We start from the raw sequence: 20991 nt of genomic DNA, 5'->3' as shown, positions 1-20991 counted from the left end.
TCCCATCATAAACTGACAAAGAGAAACCTGAGAAGTGCATGGGCGCAAAAGCCCTCAGTACAGTTTCATTTAAATGTGCAACAACATCTCCATATTAATCAAACCTGTTTTCTTACATATATTATTTATATTTTCTAAACACTATTGCAGAGAGGATTTTATCCACTTCATCAATATTAACACTTTGAAGTGTGTTGGTTTAGAAACTGCCGGGAAAACCCTGTCCATCAGTTACTGAAATGTGAGACTAAATAAATAAATAAAAACCCACAGAACAAAATAAGGTAAATAGTTGAATTAAAATCAATTATGTTCCTATGTGTTGTCCTTCACTGGACTCTACACACTTAAAGTATAACTTCCTACCCGTTTTCTACATAACTTGCGGAACCACACCCAGTAAAGGATGATCATAAGCAGCCAGTATACGGTGTAGGCCACGCAGCCAAAAGTGATAAAGGTGAGTTCCTCTACTTTGGCTGGCTCGGACCAGTCCAGTTGACTCTCCCTGTAAATTGAGTAACCCAGCCCACCTAGTAAAATGGCCATCCACACCGACAGAGGGAGAAGAGGAATGTAGTTCCCTACAATTTTACGCCTGCCAGAAGTCCCCCAGCTGCTTTTGTTCATGGTGAGAATGGCGAAGTACTTGGCAGGCAGCAGGCTGGTCATGTACAGGGCTGAGTAGAGGGACATGAACACCATCACCATGTCTCTGCGCAGGACGCAGGCGTAAGATGCTTTCACCAGCCCGATCAGCTGGATGCAGCACAGGATCCAGAGGATGTCCCACACCGTGCCTGTCCAAAACAGCTGGATGATTGTGGCTGTAACGAAGAAGGGGAAAATACCCGAGACGATGGACTCGTAAGTCATCCAGAGGTGGTGCTTGTGCCACCACATTGCATTGAAGAGCCACTCGCGGAAGTATGATTTTGTCCAGCGAGTCTGCTGGTTCAGCCAGCGCAGAAACTCAGCAGGTGTCTCTGTGTAGCATTTGGAGCGGGCTGTGTATCTAAAAGAAAAGGCAAAAACAAGATTTATGAAACCTTTATCATTACAACAAAGGTTACACCGTCACATCAAGATAATTGCATCTGATATCATAACTGTGTGCACAATGTTGAAAAGCTTCTTACTTTGTAGCATATCCCATGCTCAGCATTCGGTTGGTAAGATGTCTGTCGTCACCAAATGTGCAGTGACTTCCCAAAAACATCTGATTGTACCAGGACTCCAGAAACTGCTGGAGGAGATCGTTCCTATACAGACCTTTATGGAGCAATTCAAGAAAGAAACACAATGAGTTACAACAGTGCATTACAGCTCTGAATACAACTGCTTGACATGTACACCAATACATTGACACGTATCAAAAGGGAATAAGCCTTTTCTCTCACCCAAAGGACCACTAATGCAGGACACACAGTCGAAGAAGGACTGGCAGGATCTTTCGATGTTGAAAGCCATCCAGTATCTAAGACTGCTCATGAAGCTGATGTAAGAGTCTTTCAGGTTAAGGATCATCACATCTCCTCCCACAGCACCGTACTTGTCGTTACTTTCTAACACTTTACACAGCTCAATGGTGGCCAGAGTGTCCAGCTTGGTGTCTGAGTCACACACCTAAGGGAGGGAGTAAGAGAGTCTTGTCATAAAGAAATTGCACACTATGGTTCAATCATCTTCTTTTTTTTTAAAACATAGGGAATATGATTTCAAAAAGAAGAATACACACCTGTATATAGTCCACTGATGACCCAAGTGCTTTGAACGCAGTGTACATCACCTCCCGCTTGCCGCCCCACTTCTGCATGATGCACACGCACTGCTTGTTCCGGATCAGTTGCTCTACGTCTCTTCGCTCTGGGTCCTCAACAAAAGTTGGTTCAGCATCCCCTCCTGGGCCTATTTCAGCATTCCCTCCTGTGCCCAATTCAGCATCCCCTTCTGGGCCCATTTCTGTTGCCGTTTCCACAGGCTGCTGGGCCTGGATGGGATTCCATGTATGGTAGTTATTTTTCCACACATAACAGCCAGGGTCCCGGTCTGCAAACACCTCTCTGAACATTTCCATCATGTACCGGTCATCATCTGTGTTCCCATCGATCACCATGATGATGCGCAGCAGCTCCGAAGGATAGCTGAGGGCCTTGATGGAGCTGAGGCACTCCTTGAGATAGGCGGGGTCCTCCTGATAGGCTGATATTGTGAAGCCAATTTGTTTGGTAAAGGAGCAGGGCTCTGTGCGTGCTTTCATTCGTCGGTGCTCAATGAAGGCGAAGAGGCTCTGGATCAACAGGTGAAGTGAGAGGAGTAATCCATAAAAGCCAAAGGAGATGATTCCGTATTTGGATGTTACCAGCTGAAAACCGTCCACATAGGCCCACACCAACAAGCACATAACCAGCACAGCAAACCCAAAAGTGCAGATGGCGCGGACAATTGAGCCCAAGTTCTTCAATAAAGGTTTCAGATCCATTGTGTTTCTCTACCTATCACACAAGAAAACACAACAGTTATAGAATGGCTCGGTTATGCTAAAGTTCACCGAGTTCAGGGTGTGTTACTGTACATGGAGTTAGTCGGTTTATATTTCTTCTTTAAGATCTGCTAAAAAGCCATAAATTGGAAAATAATACAGCAACCAGGCCAAGCTTTAAGATCCAAGTTATAACTTTTTAAATGTAAACAACCTTGTCCTATTGTAAATAAACAGATGATGATAAACAGTTCAGGTTATGTAAAACCAGCAATAACACACAGTGGGATCAAAAGACTAGGTAGTGTGTTAACATTATCTGTTTATGTCCAACTTATTATTTTTCACATATTTCAATGTATGCAATAATATAGTATTTCAAAGATTATTCCAAACATTTAAGAATATGAAATCTTTTTTTTGTAAATTCTTGTTTATACAATTGCTTTATAGCTTGTCAGACAACAGTCACTCTGAAACATAGCATAAAACCTAGAAACATTTAACTGACAATGTATCAAAGCAAGAACTAATACCGGGGTTGATGAATTGAGAACATTCATTATCAAATAAAAAACACACAAAAGAGTAAATGTAATATGCATTTCATCAAGCAACTTACCTCTAGCAGAAATGGGATGTCTGTTTTTATTTAAACATTTGTGTTTTAAATCAAATCATTTTGAGTGACATGCCATGGTTCTACAGAAGTTATTTTGTTTATATTTAAATCACAACTTATCTCTACTAACTCAGACAAAGACAACTGTATCTATGAGTTTATAAGTCATTTACAAACATCACCGGTACTACACTCATGCAACATTATTTATTCGCACCTACCTGATGTTAAGCTCCCCTGGATTTCAATTTGCGAGACATCCGTCCGGTGTTTCTCTTCTGGGTGAACTTGGCATGACGGTAGTTGGCTTTATAGGCTAGGGTGAAAGCATCGGCCATGTGTACGCTCCTTCAGTCTGGGGGTTACACATTTGCATACAGGCGCTGTCACTGACTCAGCCTACGTCAGAAGCAAGGCGGTGGTCCCTCTGACTGACGTCGTGCGAGCACATCTGTGCGGCTTTCTTTTGTCTTTTAAGACAAAGAATTTAAGTCTGGGACCACTCGGACAAGACTATTTACTGTAATACAATGAAAGAAGTTTCCAAACTGAACGGTACTGTACATGAGCTTCAAATAAACCAAGAGGAAACCAAGAAATATGACTTTTGTTTGCTCATATTGCCATAAAGTTCTATTTTGCAGCCGCACTAACATTAACATTGCCCAAGTTAAATAACACGTTTGCACTCAAATTACACATATTTGTCCACTCGATCAGTGGTGGAAGTACAGTTACTCAATCACTGTAGTTAAGTAAAAGTCTGTATTTACTTTACTTCTTTTTTAACCCCTAACCCTAACCCTTGAGCAAAATATAATTCATGCTACATGTAACTTTCAATCTTACCTTTTACTCCACCACTATTACCTGACAGCTTTGGTTACATTGTCTAATAAAAGGCGTCTATAAATAAAGTAGTAGCCTATACATCTACTAGTGACTGTTAGCCTGAAATTGGCCATTCTGCACATCGAGTACATTTTAAGATTTTGATGATATTAAAAATAATACATAAATACTTTTTACCACCACTCGTATTGAACTTGAAAGTCTTGAATATGTGCCTAGCGAATATGATGTCAGGTATTCAATCGCATTTACCTTAAGAGGGAGTATTAAGTAACTTCAGAAGCTGCAGTCAAGCATGTAAACTGGTTGGATGTTGCCCTCTGCTGGTTCCTATCTGACACTGCAACAGTTAAATATAACAAAGTGGTATTTAAGTTTTAGGAAGTAGTGGAAAAACGTTTTAGTGGTGAAGTGTAATATCAAAGGAGTAAAGCTGATGTCACAGAGTCAGGGCCGTTTCTAGCTTTTTGGGGGCCCAATGCAAGATGCTGTTTGGGGGCCCTAGTTTTTACAGTTTTTTGTATAACTACAATGGGGGGGATTCCGAAGCCTTTTTAAGATGATCTGTGGAGATGCATCAGTCTGTTACACTTTAAGAGGAAAACAGGCTAATTTCACGAAAACAAAGCAATTGAAACTTACAACAAATTATATTAAAAAGGTAAACAATAAGGCTTCTCTATGTCAATAAATACAAGAGATGCAGCATTTTCTCAACAATGTGACAGCCCAACGAACATTTGAACTTTATTACCCCACAAACACAAGCCACAGCTTTGCTATCATTGCAGTTTAGTTGTATTTATATCCTACATTTGATTTTTAAGCATATAATGCTTCACCGAACACAGGAGTGGGCTTGGCTGTCTACAAATAAAGACAGCTCATTTGAATTCTCCCCAAATATATTGAGGCTGAACCTGAACTTTCAGCTTGGGGGCCCCCTAGTGGCCGCGGGGGCCCTATGCATCTGCATAGTCCGCCTATAGGAAGAAACGGCCCTGCACAGAGTAAAAGGAAGTCTTGTCTTTGTTCTACTAATCTTTGCCTTCAGAGTACTAACGCAGCTGGTTCAGTTGCTGCCACTGTCCTGAATTAAAACCATGATTACATCCCTGGAGAGTTCCTTTACAGGGGAAACTGTTGACCGCTCACAAAGGTCCCCACCCTTACCCGCAGAAGCTGTCCCGAGCCGTCAAAACGCTTCATGTCGACCCAAATAGAAGCTACGAGGCAACTGATGTCATGTGTGGAGGCTGAGCCGGTCAATGTGTTTAGGGATGGTGAATTGGCTTGACTTATTGCACATGTTATTATATGTGGGCTGACTGCAAGACATCTGTATGTTTTCATCAATTATAAAACTGTATGCATGTGAGCCATTGTTTGTTACTTTTAATTCACCATATACAATGTGTTCATATTTAGCTATCAAATTGTTATCTTCATTCTTCCCTTTTTAAAGCTCTATTTTCGTTAAATGATCATGGCTAAACTAGTATAGTGCTTTCCCACTTGTCCCTGGATAGTCAATGAAGTCGCTGAGGGATAACTGAGTTGGTGTGCATTTGCAGGGGAATTACTCTTCTACGAAGCTACCATCAGAAGCTCGTAAATATAGTTTGTGGAATCCTGTAACATTCAAAACATGCAGATTTATGTTGCCAGAAACAACATCCTTTCTAAAGCTCTGTTTTCAAAAATAAAACGATTCAGCCTCCAGCATGCTTCATGGCAATAAGAGCTATTTCTTGTGCATAAATGAGTCCTCGTTATGCCTCTTTATGGTCAAGCAAATGCCTCGTGACTCACCCTGCTGCTGTGTGCCACACCCAAGGAACCAAAATACATGCAAATCACTGGAGCATTTTGTGATTGAGCTTTTCTATAAGGGCACCTGATGCTGTTGTTTGAATCCTAGTTTGGGAGCTTTCACAGAGAGGTAGTAACAAAGCAGTTTGGTGTCTTGCAGTATATATTAATAGTTTTGAGGAAAACAACTAAAATGCTCCAATTTACTCCAAACACAAACAACATTCAAGCCCAACTACAGCTACATAAAAAGTTGCTGAATAGTCAAATGTTGAAGTACCATTATTTGTTGCAGACAGCGCTACACAATCAGGGATGGTGGAGTGTGGAGTGTGCAACATACTTTACAGTTTCAGCCCACAGAGAGCAGTGTAGCAGCATTTATTTCTCCTTTGTGATTTACTGACTGTAAATAGCAGGTTTGTTCCTCAACTACTCTGTGTTCTACCGAGCCCTCCGTGAGCAAGGAACATGTCTGCTTATTCATTGTAAAGTCGTTCTGAGTATAAGCTCCTAGAGTCAAATACAGTGAAAGAATGGGTGGCAGCTAGATCTCTGTGTTACCCTCTATACTTAGTTAGATGCCATTTTGATTTACAGTCCTCCTTACCAAAGCTATAGGGTGCTGAGCACAAGTGGCTTTCCAGACAAATTTTAAAAATATTGTTTTATACACTTGGGCAAAACACCTGTCTGTCAATTCACTGTAATGAAAAGTCAAAGTAGGTGTAGGAGGCAGATGTCTTTCCCTTCATTCAAGATGTTATTTATAGATACACACTCTTATTGTAATGACTTAAAAACCACACTGCACACACAGCACATCACATGTAGTTGACTTTACTGCCAGTTAACATGCAAATACTTTGATGTGTATGCTGCTCAGCCAGATGCCATGGTGTTCTTGATCCAGGAGAGGTAATTGCAAACCTTTGTGTACACCCCAGGCTTTTTCTTTTGAGCACATCCTTTCCCCCAAGACACGACTCCATGGAGCTCTCTGTCACACATCATGGGACCCCCAGAGTCACCCTGAAGATACAACAAAAGAGGATTGGTGCACATAGTGACAGAAACAATTGTTTTGTGTTACAGTAGCCATTTTTATATTACCTGACAGGAGTCCTTCCCTCCCTCCAGAAAGCCAGCACAGATCATGTTTTCAGTGATTTGGAAAGGATATGCATTAAAGCATGTATCATCACTCAGGAGAGGGGCTTCCAGGCACTGTAATTTATGAGGGTACCTTGCTGGAAAGGACAGAAAATTCATGTTTTTATATACAATAATGTTAGAAATGGCATTTTTTGGACAATCTCAAACAGTCTGATGACTCACAGCCCTCATTACTGGGACGGATATTCCCCCATCCAGAGATTTGGCACATTGTCCCGTTACTGGCACACTTTGAAGGGAGCACAGCAGGGCGCACGTAGCTGTTCAGAGTGGCAGGTTGACTAAGTTTGATCAGCATTATATCACTGTCCTGTGTGCCGGAGTTGTAGTCAGGGTGTCGAATAAACTTGGCAGACATAATGTGCTGTTCTGTTCCCTCGGGTTCAAAGATGTCATGCTCTCCCAGCCGAATTTCTATATCTGACCTTGAAGAAATAATGGAAATCTCAAGATATAAACTTTGACATCAATTGATCAGTGTTTACCAGCTTCTAGTTTGGTTTTGCATGCTTGTATTTCTTACTTTGTTCTGCAGTGTGCAGCAGAGAGCACCCACTCCTCAGACAGAAGAGTCCCACCACAAAAGTTGTACCCAGTGTAGAGAGACACTTGGTAGGGCACAGAGTTTTTTGGACACTCATACCCTCCAACAATCTTGTTATCTTCCTTCAGGGCAGCTGCAGCTGGCAAAAACAGATCAATTATGTTATTGACATCAATCATTAAACATCAAAATGTTAGACTATTCAATGCCACACATTCAGATGTGGTACAGTATTTATAAATGATGTACTATACCTGCCCCTCCAAAGAGAGTCAGAAGAAGGAAAAGCTTCATGCCTGCTGTCTGGCCAGAAGATGAATGTGCACTCACCCTCTAGATTTCAGGTATTTGAATGCTCTTATCTCCTTTTTATCAAGGTCCTCTAGCATAGAGGTAAACATGTGTTACATTTCCCAAGAACAATTTACAGCATACTGTGAAAGACAGAAAATCAAACTGGGGGGGAAAACAGCTTGAAAGAGTAAACTATTTGAATTGCCAACTAACATTTGGAATTCCCCTTTTGGAGCATGCTTTTAGTCTGAGATTTTGAGCAGTTGCCTGGATATGAGATGTGTATTGCCTTTTAGTGACTATAAATTAACATTCACACTTGTGGATGTTAAGTAAAACTTGGTATTTGTCTGTATTACAAGTGGTTAAACACCCTCCTGGACAGTTAAATTGTCTTATAGCAAATGTGCCATTGCCATCACTTCCATTTCCTAAGCCAAGAAAAAAAACATATATAAAGTATTATTTTTATTGTATTCATATTCTGCATACTCATACTTTAAAGGAGGTCTGTTATCAGCCAGCTGCTGCCTGGAAAGATCCAGTATGTACATGTAGCTGTGTTGCAATACATGATATGAACAACCTATTGCTCAACCTTAAAGGTGCAATGCTTACCACTTGGCCAGAAATGTCATCTAAAACATTCAAATGAAAAAATTATCAAAATGTTCAGCTAAATATTTAGAGGCTACAGGGTGATAAACATCACACTCATACAGTGATTTCACTTGCTTGTCGAAAGGCCAAAGTGAATCATTGTAGCTCCAGATTGCCCCCATTCCAACATGAGATGAGTAAAAAAAGAGCTATCAGGGGTCAATGGTTGAAGGAACTGGGTCTGTGTGTATTTGGGTAGGCAGTTTATTGGATTACATTTAAAGCCATAGAAATTAAATAAAAAACGTGTACTTTCTTTTTAAAAGAGCAGGATTCAGCTCAGGGAAATGCACCTTCAATTGTGGCTGCACCTCAAATTTAGCCAGCGCAAACCGTACATAGCAAACGTTCTACTGCTGGCGTTTCACAGGTTACACTTGTTTCTGCCACTTTGGGTTTATTTCCAATATACCATCTATCAAAGCGTTTACAGACTGCACAGTCCCTTTTTAGAGGCACAGTAAAAACACAGTTTACTAAGATTAACTATAGGCCGACTCCACACATGGAGATTAACAGAGAGCTGTGTTGTTGAGTTCCAAAAACGTTGAATTGTGCCTTCATTTGTCCCGCTGTTTGTTAGTAGATAGCTTTTAATAACTGATGATTGGAAATGTATGTTTTATGGAAGCAGTAGAAAAGGTGAAATGCTGACCAATTTCTATGGAGCATGTTTCCAGGCTTTACACATAGCACCTTTAACATGAAATAATCCTAACCAAAGAATATTACAGCATTTTCAGATTCCCGTATATTGTTGTTATACAGTTGTTGACACTGAAAGCACTTAGTTGTTAATTCATTTTATTCAACATTTGTTTATTGTCACTAACAGAATGTTCGTCATACGTTTTCCTACAACGTTTTGGAGCCATTTAAACTATTTATATAAGTTAAAAGAAACGTGTTTCTACTTTACAGTAAAGCAGAACTTTGCATGATTCAACAGTTTGAAATGAAATTGTGTAATCCCCCTAGGAAACACATGTATCACTGTCCTCTATCTATCTGGTTTGGGTGTGAGATGTTCAAAGGAAATCAGCACTCTTACTGTTTGACATTGGAAAACTGCTTATCATTGCTGAGTCAATGCTACAGAATGGAGACGTACTGAGAGGTACTGTACAAGGCTCCGTTACTCATGTATGAGCAAAGGTGTTTATCAGAACCAGACAGGAAAACATTTAAAAGTGAGGGTGCATTTAACCAGACCCTATGATTATACACTTAAGGCTCAAATATAACGCATTCCCATCCAGCACAGGCAAGTTCTCCCCCATCATTAGTGTGTGGCACACTCCTGTCTGCATCATTCCTCTTACAACCTGCATAGCACTTGCTTTATTCTTCTTCAATTGCAATCAAGTGCAACATTCTGCTGAGAAAAATCCTCACTGTAAATAAATGAAAGGTCTCAGGGTGCTTTTGTGTTCACTGTTTTGTTTGTTTACTCTTTACTCTAGAACTACAGTAGAGATAACATTTCATTAAGTTTTAAGCAGTAAACATGAGGCTATAGGACATTTCAATGGCATTTATTTGAGAAAACCAAATTTCCAAAATCGTTCAAATGAGCAACAAATGCAAAGAGTCTCTGAGCTAATTGCCAAGAAACGTCTTTGATAGTACTACATATGACACCCAGATGCCGGTTTCAGTTGCACACGTGCAAAACAACATCCAGGATGTGATCCGCTTGATGAAGAAAGAAACTAGAAAAATGCTTTGCATGCAATCTAAAACTGTCATTGACCTTAAATAATTGCCCCCACCTTTTTTCCCACCATTTCCCACCATTAACCTTAGTTACAGTACATGGATAGGATCATAACTTCCATTGATTTCACCATCTGCTGCTCCCTGTTTAACCAGTTCCGGTTCCCCTAACCCCATTCCACCGTACCCAAGAATACCCTCAGAGAGAGCTCTGTGTCGACTCAGTGTATGACTTATGCTTTGCCAGCCTTGTTTTCAGACAGAGTCCAGGCTGATTATTCATATCCTTTAGGTCTGCTGAGGGGGACCAGGCGTTGCGGTTGAAAGTAGGAACGAATGTAAGGAAGTGGTTTTAGGTTATTGAGGTTTAGCTTTTTTTCCCTGCGTGTGGTGTTTTTCATGGAAAAAAAAACGTCAGTCAGCCAAAGGAACGAAAGCCATTGGCACCGGTGTCGACTCAAAAAAACAAAATTCCTGACCTCTCCGCACCCGTGAGACAAGGGTTGATTTCCAGTCATCACCGCAACAAGATCAACAAACCTTTGAGGTTTCAGGACGCTGCAGATTCCCACTATTTGTGTCTTTGTGGCAGTGTAACTGGAGTCTGATTTCAACACAACAGCTAGCATACTATACTCACATTTCACAAGAGGAGTTAAGAATACTGTGAGCTCACATTGTTTAGCCCTCAGCAGCGATGAAAATACTGGGTGTATTACAATGATGATGGGAGCAGGAGTCACATCATGAGTACTGCATTGTCCCGCACGCAGACACAAACACACCTCGTACATATAGCTGTGCCTTTCAGGTTTCCACCCCACCCTCCCAGCTGCTGTAGTGAACAATAAACCCCCAAACTCAAACTGCATCAATCAACCTCTACTAAAAACTAAATTCTCTTTAAACCTCCACTAGTTGTTTTACACACCCAAATTGGTATTTGTGCGGCACACACATAATTGCATGTTGGGTTGGTAAATCAAGAACTCTGGCAAGCCCTCGGCTCTGAAGGCTTCCCTCAAACTATAGCCTTGGGATAGCTATTAATATCCCCCACAGACACCAGCAAAATGCTCTGCCTTCAAGTTCTGCTGCAGGACTGTAAGGCAGAAAATGCAAAAAGCACATTAGAGCACAGAAAATGAAAAGTGGAGGCTGATTTCTCAAGAGGGTCAAAACAAAATTACACAAAGTAGTCATACTGTCTAGACTTTAGCTAAAACAGTAATGTCATTTACTGTTGCAAATAGGGCTGAACAGTTCACTGTGAAAGGATTGATGAAAAAGGTAATTGGGTCAGCTTATTTAGGTTTCCTGCAGTTAGGATGAATTGTTTTTGGACCGGCTGTTGAATTTCTCTCAGTGGGGACGAATATTCAGATGTTAAATGTTTATGTTTCCAAAAGAATAAAGGCAATGATGACAGAGGCATAAGTCCTCCCACACACTTAAATAAGGGTAATGCTCTGAACTCACTGAGAGTGTGTAGTGTCTCGTCCTTTTTTACTCTCTCTCTCTCCTTCTGTCCTCCCCCTCACATCTGGACTCTTGGCAGGTCATAGTTCCTGTGTGGTGTGTGGGTACATTAGCGGGGGATTCACTTCTTGGGGTTGGGCAGGTTATAGCAGCTCACACTGTGTGAATCTGATCAGTTCAAGATATTGAGCCTCATTGTGTTTCACTGTTAGATCTAATTTTGGATTTAGATTTCTTTGTTCCATGTTGTTTGTGTGCAACCCAGTGAGTTTTCAATGCAAGTAAATATCAATCACAGTGCATTTTTGTACATTCATTTTAGGAGTGACTTCTGTCTGTTGTTCCTAATCAACTCTTTGGAAAGTACAGATACAGAAATATGTCTATTGGTGTCAAAGTTAGGGTTTTAAGTCATGTTTGATTTGGTGCATATGATTTAAATAATGGTTTCATATGTTACTGCAAAACTCTTCAAATTCTATTCCCCCAAAAATTATTTTCCAACAAGTTTGTTTCTGTTAGCTAAGTTCTTCTTAACATCTGTTTACTCCCTGTTAAAGTTCACGTGGAAAGTGAGAAAGCACAGCATACTGGGAATGAGGAAAGAGTCCATTCATCAAGTTTTGCAGTTTTCCACATAAGATTTGTAGGGGGAAAAAGATTTAACTCAAAACATGGTGATACAGAAGAACAAATGTGTGGGTAGCGTGGTCGAAAAACTGAGAAAGAGGAACCATGTGGGAGGAAATTATGACCATGGAGTCAATCTCAGATGAAACATTTCTCTCGCAAAGAAAGGTAGGGTTGCACTCGTGGGACATGAGATTAATTTTCTTTCTCTCCAGCCAACACTCCCCTGTGTCCATGCCTCCATCCTGCTATTTAAACAACAAAACATGTTCACTGCAGGAAGTTTCAGTAAGTCAGGGAGATTTTAAGTGCCTTCAAGTCTTCTGGTTTGCCTTGGTATTTGTTCAAAATAATGTTTTTTACTCTTTTAATTATTCAACTACTCCGTAGGTCCATGCCACGGCAAGTCTTTAGATAGACTCGCATTTTCTTGACTGAGAACTTGACTGGGATATACTGTATCTGGAATAGAAAAGCAGCAGGAATGTACCACAGCAGGCTTTAAGGATGAAATTGCTAAGATTTACAGCTTAGATTTGCTTCAGGGTGGGTAGATGAATTCTCTTTTGTTTTAAGATTGCAATCAGGTCTGTGGTTTGCAATGAACCGCTCTGAAGTGATGCCTACATGTATGCACCTTTACTGTGAATGTCAGATGTTCCAGGAATGCATGGTTCAGTGTAATGATTGATTTAAATATCCCATCCATTCTCAAGAAGTCCTTCTTTTAACTTTATTACAACATTTTTGTTTCCATTTTCAACAGAAAATGACTAGTTTGCACAAATAGGAAACCCTGTTTTATTTACTGTTTGACTGCGGTCAGTAGTGCTTTCACTAACTCCATTTGCGAGTATGAAAGCACTTTAAATGTCTTTCCACATTTCAGAAGGATTTGACCTTAAAGGTCCCCTATTATACTCTTTTTCAATAGTATATTATAGGTCTCAGATATATACAAAACATGTCTCTGAAGTGTTTGGCTTGAATACCAAACAGATTGTGCATTTTAGCATCCCATAATCTCCTCTGTTTCAGCCAGTGCTGATTCTGTGGGTGTTTCCCAATGTCGAGGACGCTTGCTTGGTAGCACATATCTTCCGAGTCACTTGCTTCAGAAGCGAGGCAATAATCCTTCCTAGCCTCGGAAAACGAAGAATTGTGGAACAGGCTAACAGGTGTGCAGGTGTGCGTCATGCGAGGCCCCGCCTTAAATGGAACGTGATTTCCGGCAAAGATTTGGAAATTGGTCCGTGCGCAAAGCATTGTGGGGATTTTAAGACCGCGGAGTCTACACATGTGCAGCCTCAAAATTTCTCGCTACGAAGTACGCCGGCCTCGGTAGAATTCCAAGTATACTGGACATTGGAACAGTCCTTCAGCGGCACTCGATGACGTAGTATGCTTGAAATAGTGGCTCTGGAACAGCCTTCCTCGACTTTGAGAAACACCCCATGTCTGTCTACAAATGAACTGCCACTCCCCCGCCCCTCTGTCAGATGTTTGGTTTAAAAAGGAGGAGATTCAGGTGATAAGGTGGGCAGGCGTTAGCTTGGTTGGTTATTGGCTAATGGTTGCACAACCCAATTAAAACATTGTGACATCACAAAGTGGCCAAAATCTGATCAGCTAATTTTCAGACAGGTTTTTATTAATGCTGTCAAAATTATCGCGTTAACGGCGGTAATTAATTTTTTGAATTAATTGCGTTAAAATATTTAACGCATTTAACGCATGTGCAGAATGGCCCGCCCCATACATCCCACCAGTGGCAGCGCCAGGATATGGCTGGGGTAGGCTACACCCATACCAAGAAATGGTTTAGCCCCACCATGAAAAATGATGTTAAATTAAGCAAAATAAAGTCCGCCAACTCGCGCCGAGAATTGCACAGACAGCAGTTAGATTGATTTCAGTAGCCACTTGTCTGGAAATACCGAAGACCGGAAACGGTTTTGAAAACTTTTGTCACGTAGTGATCGTCTTCTCAATAGAACATCTTTGATAATGTCTTCTGGCCAATCAGAATCAAGATAACGCGTGGTGTTGTTGCAGGAAGTCCCGACGGAGAATACTTTTGCTGTAGTAGGGGTGCACATAACTGGTACGGGTTATGTGCGTAATCTGAAATGCGTACGGTCACTTGTGTCACAAAGCGCATTTGCGTACCGACGTACTTGTGAAGCTTTTCCAGAAGGCGGTTAGATCACCGGACGACAGAGTCGGTCTCCGTGTGCACAGACAGGGCTGCTGTTAACGTCGGTCCGTACAACGGAATTGTGCCAAAACTACGCCAACCGGCTGCGGAGGGAGACTCCCCCCTTCACTGGAGAACTGCGCTAAAACAGCTGATCACAACGTTCACGCTCTGTGGTCACGAAGTACTCCACTGGCCGCCGCCCCCCCCCCCCCCCCCCCCCCCTCCCCGTCGACTTTCCTGAAGTACTCCCCCGTTGATAGAAATCAACACGTAATGAATTAAGACCCCACGGTTTGATGATTGATAGGTGTGTGGGCTATCTTTCATTTTGACACACAGAAAAATGTTATAATAATGTAATAAACATACATAGGCCTACTGTATGTGAAATGGATATATCCGCCTTCTTTCATTTATCTTTCCATTCCCACAACAATATACATAAATAAATGGCATATTTTGACGACGCTGAAGTTGGCTTCCGATTCAGAGCATCCGATTCGGCAGTTAAGGGGAAAGTTAAGGGATATTTAATTTACAGCGCTGAGCGAACAATCCTCCATGTTTGAACCTCTTAAATCGCTGCATAGTCGATTTATTTGGACTGGATTATCCCAGAGAGTCTAAATAACCCAGTTTGAGATTTGTGAAACCTTTATTCTATTTGTGAAAATTAAAAAAAGGGAGATTTCAGTGCTTTTTTCACATGTAGACCACATTAGACCAGGTCCTGATCTAAAACCACTAGACCTACACTCATCAAATCTGGACTGGATTATCCCAGAGAGTCTAAAGATTCTTTATAACCCAGTTTGAGATTTGTGAAACCTTTATTCTATTTGTGAAAATACAAACAAGGGAGATTTCAGTGCTTTTTTTTACATGTAGACCACATTAGACCAGGTCCTGATCTAAAACCACTAGACCTACACTCATCAAATCTGGACTGGATTATCCCACAGAGTCTAAAGATTCTTTATAACACAGTTTCAGATTTTTGAAACCTTTATTCTATTTGTGAAAATACAAACAAGGGAGATTTCAGTGCTTTTTTCGCATCCTGACCACATTAGACCAGGTCCTGATCTAAAACCACTATACCTAGACTCATAAAATCTGGACTGGATTATCCCAGAGGGCCTAAAGATTCTTTATAACACAGTTTCAGATTTGTGAAACCTTTATTCTATTTGTGGAAAATACAAAAAGGGAGATTTCAGTGCTTTTTTCACATGTAGACCACATTAGACCAGGTCCTGATCTGAAACCACTATACCTAGACTCATCAAATCTGGACTGAATTATCCCAGAGGGTCTAAAGATTCTTTATAACACAGTTTCAGATTTGTGAAACCTTTATTCTATTTGTGAAAATACAAACAAGGGAGATTTCAGTGCTTTTTTCGCATCCTGACCACATTAGACCAGGTCCTGATCTGAAACCACTAGACCTACACTCATCAAATCTGGACTGGATCATCCCAAATCTCCCTTGTTTGTATTTTCACAAATAGAATTAAGGTTTCACAAATCTGAAACTGGGTTATAAAGAATCTTTAGACCCTCTGGAATAATCCAGTCCAGATTTGATGAGTCTAGGTCTAGTGGTTTTAGATCAGGACCTGGTCTAATGTGGTCTACATGTAAAAAAAAAGCACTGAAATCTCACTTTTTGTATTTTCACAAATAGAATTAAGGTTTCACAAATCTGAAACTGTGTTATAAAGAAACTTTAGACTCTCTGGGATAATCCAGTCCAGATTTGATGAGTGTAGGTCTAGTGGTTTCAGATCAGGACCTGGTCTAATGTGGTCAGGATGCGGAAAAAGCACTGACATCTCCCTTTTTTAAATTTTCACAAATAGAATAAAGGTTTCACAAATCTCAAACTGGGTTATAAAGAATCTTTAGACTTTCTGGGATAATCCAGTCCAAATAAATCGGCTATGCAGCGATTTAAGACGTTCAAACACGGAGGATTGTTCGCTCAGCGCTGTAAATTAAATGTCCCTTAACTTTCCCCTTAACTGCCGAATCGGATGCTCTGAATCGGAAGCCAACTTCAGCGTCGTCATATTTTGGACATAGTTCGAATGATGATTAATCATGATTAATTAATTTTTAAACTGTGATTAATCTGATTAAACATTTTAATCGTTTGACAGCCCTAGTTTTTATATAAATGGATCAGGACGAAAAGAGAGGGAATCTTTTTTCCTGATACTTTCTGAATCTCTTTACACAGAGGGGACACATGTTTATGTATAAAAGACATGAAAAAGTGAATTTTTAATAATGGGTGACCTTTAAAGTGCAAAATTGGATGCTGTTTTTGTTTTCCGGTTTAAATCAGAGGCATATTGTGTGTCCAGCATCAAGTGGACAGGGGCACAGAGGGAGTAGCCTGCTATTTTATATAACTTCACGGCAACCCTAAATTATCGACAGATGTTGCAGTGACGTTCCGCTGCAGGGTAAAGAGAGGAGGACATTAAAAATAAGTAACCTACGTCTTCAGATGTTAATTTGCACAGTGACAAAGACACTTAACCTCAAGCCACCATGAGGTCAACCCACAATGAGAAAAACACATTACGCAGCAGGATCACTGGGGCACATGAGAGGCCACTGCTCATCTCTGTCTCTCAGGTAATCATATTTACAACCCACAATGTATGTATTTAGTTGTTTGGTTACTTTGTGTTTTCACTTTTGGAGTTTCCCAAATGTCTGTTGTTTGGCTTTTTCGAGAAGAAGGTATGTCTTGGCATGATTTGTGCGTCAGACTCTAGTAGTGAGAAAACAGCATGTCATGACTAACTATATACACATATAGGCTACTCATCTTCAATCTGAATGTATCAAAGTCTTTAAATGAAGTCGAAATTGTGTTTTGTTTTAGAAAATGTATAACCATATTTACTGAAACTGTATACAATAATGCCTTAAGAATAAAGTACAAGAGGTTTAATGGTTTTTAGGGGTGGGGGGGGGGGGGTGCAGCCTGAGGTCCCGCCTCGATGAGTGCAATGACGTCACATATTTAAGGAGTCAGGGATCAGATCTTCACGAAGTCCACAGACTAGTCAGATTTGTCCGGTGTCTTCTGCAACGAAGACACATCCTCTTCAAACAGGCGCTTTGAGAACGGTAGGTGCTGTACCTTTGTTATCCTCAGGAACCGTAGCTCAGGCTGAATTAGTCAATAAAAGCATCCGATGCAGGCTGTACTGGCAACAGTTTTCGTATCAGAGATTTGCGATTCTTTGAGGTGGACTTTTTAACTCAGTTACATGCCGATATTGTCATATTGTTAATTAAGCCTCTGACCTGGGTTTTGACTCCTGTTTATCAGGCCTAATGACTCGTTTAATTCAACAGTGGTTTAATGGTTAAATTATGAATGTGTTTCCCTCCCATATGTGCACTGATGTAAATTAACTCAGTATGAAATGTGCGCGCCTTATGCATGTCTGCATGTAGAGCGAAACTTACTTACTCAAGTGTACATTTTAGAGTCATTTTATGAAACCTCGAACTAGCACAGAAAGTTAGGAAAGTTTTTCTTTGGAAATATTTGTCTTTTTGTCTATTGGGGTGGCTAACGTGAGATACATAAAGTCCAAATAGAAATTGGGACTATTGTCATGTCCATGTGAATAGCATTTTCTATTGGCCTTTTTGTGAACATTATTTATGAAAACATTAAACTTAAGTATTATTAGGGACTTTTTTTCCCATCTAGATAAAATACTTAAAGGTTTAATTTGTTGCTTTGTTTGCTTTTTTTGCAGGTCTTAAGACAATGATGGATCTAATGACAGCTACTCCTTTCTATCTCATAAATTCAACTGATGACAATGGTAGAAATGGCTCTTATTATGAAGATGAGGATGAGTTTGATTTCAAGGAAGAGCATGCTGAGCTGAGACAGTCTCTCAACATCATGTCTCTCATTGTTTACTGCCTGGCCTTTGTTCTCGGTGTGCTCGGGAATGGAGTGGTTATCTGGGTGACCGGATTCAAGATGAAGAAAACAGTTAACACAGTGTGGTTCCTCAACCTCGCTGTGGCCGACTTCCTCTTCACAGCATTCCTGCCTCTGAGTGTCGTGTACACAGCTATGAATTTTCACTGGCCTTTTGGCAAGTTCATGTGCAAGCTGAACAGCACTATAAGCTTTCTGAACATGTTTGCCAGTGTCTACATCCTGATGGTGATCAGTGTGGACAGATGTGTGTCTGTGGTGTGGCCCGTCTGGGCCCAGAACCACCGAAGTGTACGCAAGGCGTCCTGTGTGAGTCTGGGTGTTTGGGTACTGGCTCTGATTCTCAGCACACCATACTTTGTGTTTAGGGACACTGCGCCATCATATAACAACGATGATATAATCAATTGCTTCAACAACTATGCTCTTTCTGATGACTATGTAACAGAATCTGTGAATCAGCTGCGTCATTTTCGCCATCAGGCCATGTCCCTCACCCGCTTCCTCCTGGGATTCGTTGTCCCCTTCACTGTCATTGTCTCCTGCTATGCTGTGATAATCCATCGTCTCAGAAGAAACCGCACCCTGGCCAGCCAGTCCAGTCGCCCCTTTAAGATCATCGCTGCAGTTATCACCACTTTTTTCCTGTGCTGGGCTCCTTATCACATCATGGCTTTAATTGAGTTGGTAAATCACATGGCTATTCATTCAAGTGAAATATTAGACCATGTCATCAACATTGGAGTTCCTATAGCAACCAGCCTGGCCTTTCTCAACAGTTGCCTGAATCCACTGCTGTATGTGTTCATGGGCCAAGACTTCAAGGATAAGGTCCGTAAATCCATCCTGAATGTATTGGAGACTGCCTTCCAGGAAGAGGTTTCTCGCTCTTATACCTACACAAACTCAATGGTCACGAGTCGGAGCAAAGACAAGTCTGTTTCTGATGCCGAGGTATAAAGATGTCAATTATATGGATACTCTAATTGTACATAGATGTCACTGTATATAACAAATAACTAAGCTTTGGTTTTGGAGCTAAGCTTGAAAACGCTCAAAGCGATATGTAAAAATTGTGTAAGTTTTAAACATAGCACCTGGTACTGGTACCTGTATTGATATTAGTTACATGATTAACAACTTCACCCAAAGTATTTACAATCTGTTAGAGCAGACACAGGTTAATATTAAACTACAACGATCCTTTTTTTAATGCATTTGAGAGATAATGCATTTTGAAACTATGGCAAGTTATAATATAATGGACTACTGTTTCCTTGCCATAGAATAAAGTATGTTTTAAACTAGCATATTGAAAATCAATAGCAATTAACTGAGGAACTTGCCCTTTAAACATCTGAACCAATGCATCCAAGATGCAACAAATGGCCATCTTTGGGTTCATAAAGGGAAATTAAGTGGGCTGATACTTACACTTGGTGTTCTTATTATTCATTTATTCTGTATAATAATTCTCATTAAAAATCATTCATGTTATGTCTATTTTTCATGTTGTTTAACATTCAACTGCTACATGTCTACTGCATGCTTTAAACATTTATTTAATCATTTTTATTCAGCTCTAGGAAAGGCTAATGTAAGCCTAATAATAACCTTTTCACCTTTGTGCTTAAAATAGCAGCTACATTGTATACTTGGCATCGATTGATCTTTAAATCATAGTGATTTTAAAAGTGCATAAGTCAATGTGAGTAAATGCATAATGTGTAATAATCTGATCATTTAAATGCATCATTTTCAGATTTATTATCGAGCAAACACATTTTCTTTAAAAATAACCCTTTCCCAGAGCCAAGGAGGCCATGTACTTGTGTCTTGATTTGTAACTGACTAAAAAGATAATATATCCAGTTTACAATCAAAAAAGACAACATATTATCTATTTAAAAGCAATCAGTGAATATTTGGCATGTTTGATAACATCAATTAACTATTTTTGATGGAATATAAGGGAATGGCAAACATTTTCTATGATTTGTAGACTTTGGTATGGTGTGGCAGATGTGATTTAACATGATGAAGTTTCTATACAATATGTTATATTATGTAAACAATGTAAATGATAAAACTTTTTTAATATTTAGTTTTAGATATGTCCAAATGTACCAAGAGTCCATAGAAGCTGATAAAGACTGCTTTTGTGTTGTTTCCATTATTTTCATTATTAAAATGTTATTTCACTTGACTGTTTCCATTTCATAATCACCACTTAACTCCATCAAATAGTGAGCCTCTTATCTCTTTATCCTTTGTTGATCCAAATAATCTGGTGTCACACAAAATAAAAAGTTATCGTAAAAATAAACCAAACACAGGATGAATTTATTTGTATAAATTGTTATTGTTGGTGTTATAAGATTTGGCCAGTAGATGGAGCTGTTTCACACATCAGGCGCTTCTCAGATCAAGGACAGAAAACTTCAAGAGGGGAAAGACAACACTTGATTCGTCAGCAGCCTTTGATATAGACCTACCTCTAATAGTGCTAAAGGATTGTAGCACTGTTTGCAGCATT

The 20991-nt window shown here is 40.1% G+C and overlaps 3 protein-coding genes across 3 annotated transcripts; 1 reads left to right on the top strand and 2 right to left on the bottom strand.

Annotated features, from left to right (window-relative positions):
* Positions 1-339: 339 nt before the first annotated feature.
* On the bottom strand, positions 340-3372 carry has1 (hyaluronan synthase 1). The gene is made up of 5 exons (XM_034228324.1): positions 3326-3372; positions 1739-2495; positions 1401-1626; positions 1140-1272; positions 340-1015 (listed from the first exon to the last, which is right to left on the bottom strand). The coding sequence occupies exons 2-5, from the start codon at positions 2480-2482 to the stop codon at positions 340-342; spliced, it is 1779 nt and encodes a 592-aa protein (XP_034084215.1). The 5' UTR covers positions 2483-2495; positions 3326-3372.
* Positions 3373-6592: 3220 nt separating this feature from the next.
* LOC117553910 (trypsin-3-like) lies at positions 6593-11954 on the bottom strand. The gene is made up of 6 exons (XM_034228019.1): positions 11934-11954; positions 7743-7776; positions 7468-7654; positions 7107-7369; positions 6882-7018; positions 6593-6800 (listed from the first exon to the last, which is right to left on the bottom strand). Exons 1-6 carry the CDS (start codon positions 11952-11954, stop codon positions 6651-6653), a joined length of 792 nt encoding a protein of 263 aa, XP_034083910.1. The 3' UTR covers positions 6593-6650.
* Positions 11955-17545: 5591 nt separating this feature from the next.
* Positions 17546-20661, top strand: LOC117554037 (chemokine-like receptor 1). Its single transcript, XM_034228248.1, has 2 exons — positions 17546-17617; positions 18262-20661. The coding sequence occupies exon 2, from the start codon at positions 18273-18275 to the stop codon at positions 19413-19415; it is 1143 nt and encodes a 380-aa protein (XP_034084139.1). The 5' UTR covers positions 17546-17617; positions 18262-18272; the 3' UTR covers positions 19416-20661.
* Positions 20662-20991: the final 330 nt, after the last annotated feature.

Source organism: Gymnodraco acuticeps, unplaced genomic scaffold (assembly GCF_902827175.1).
Source record: "Gymnodraco acuticeps unplaced genomic scaffold, fGymAcu1.1, whole genome shotgun sequence".
NCBI classification, from domain to species: Eukaryota; Metazoa; Chordata; class Actinopteri; order Perciformes; family Bathydraconidae; genus Gymnodraco; species Gymnodraco acuticeps.
Note: the sequence above shows the minus strand (reverse complement) of the source record. Positions and strands in the feature narration are given on the sequence as shown.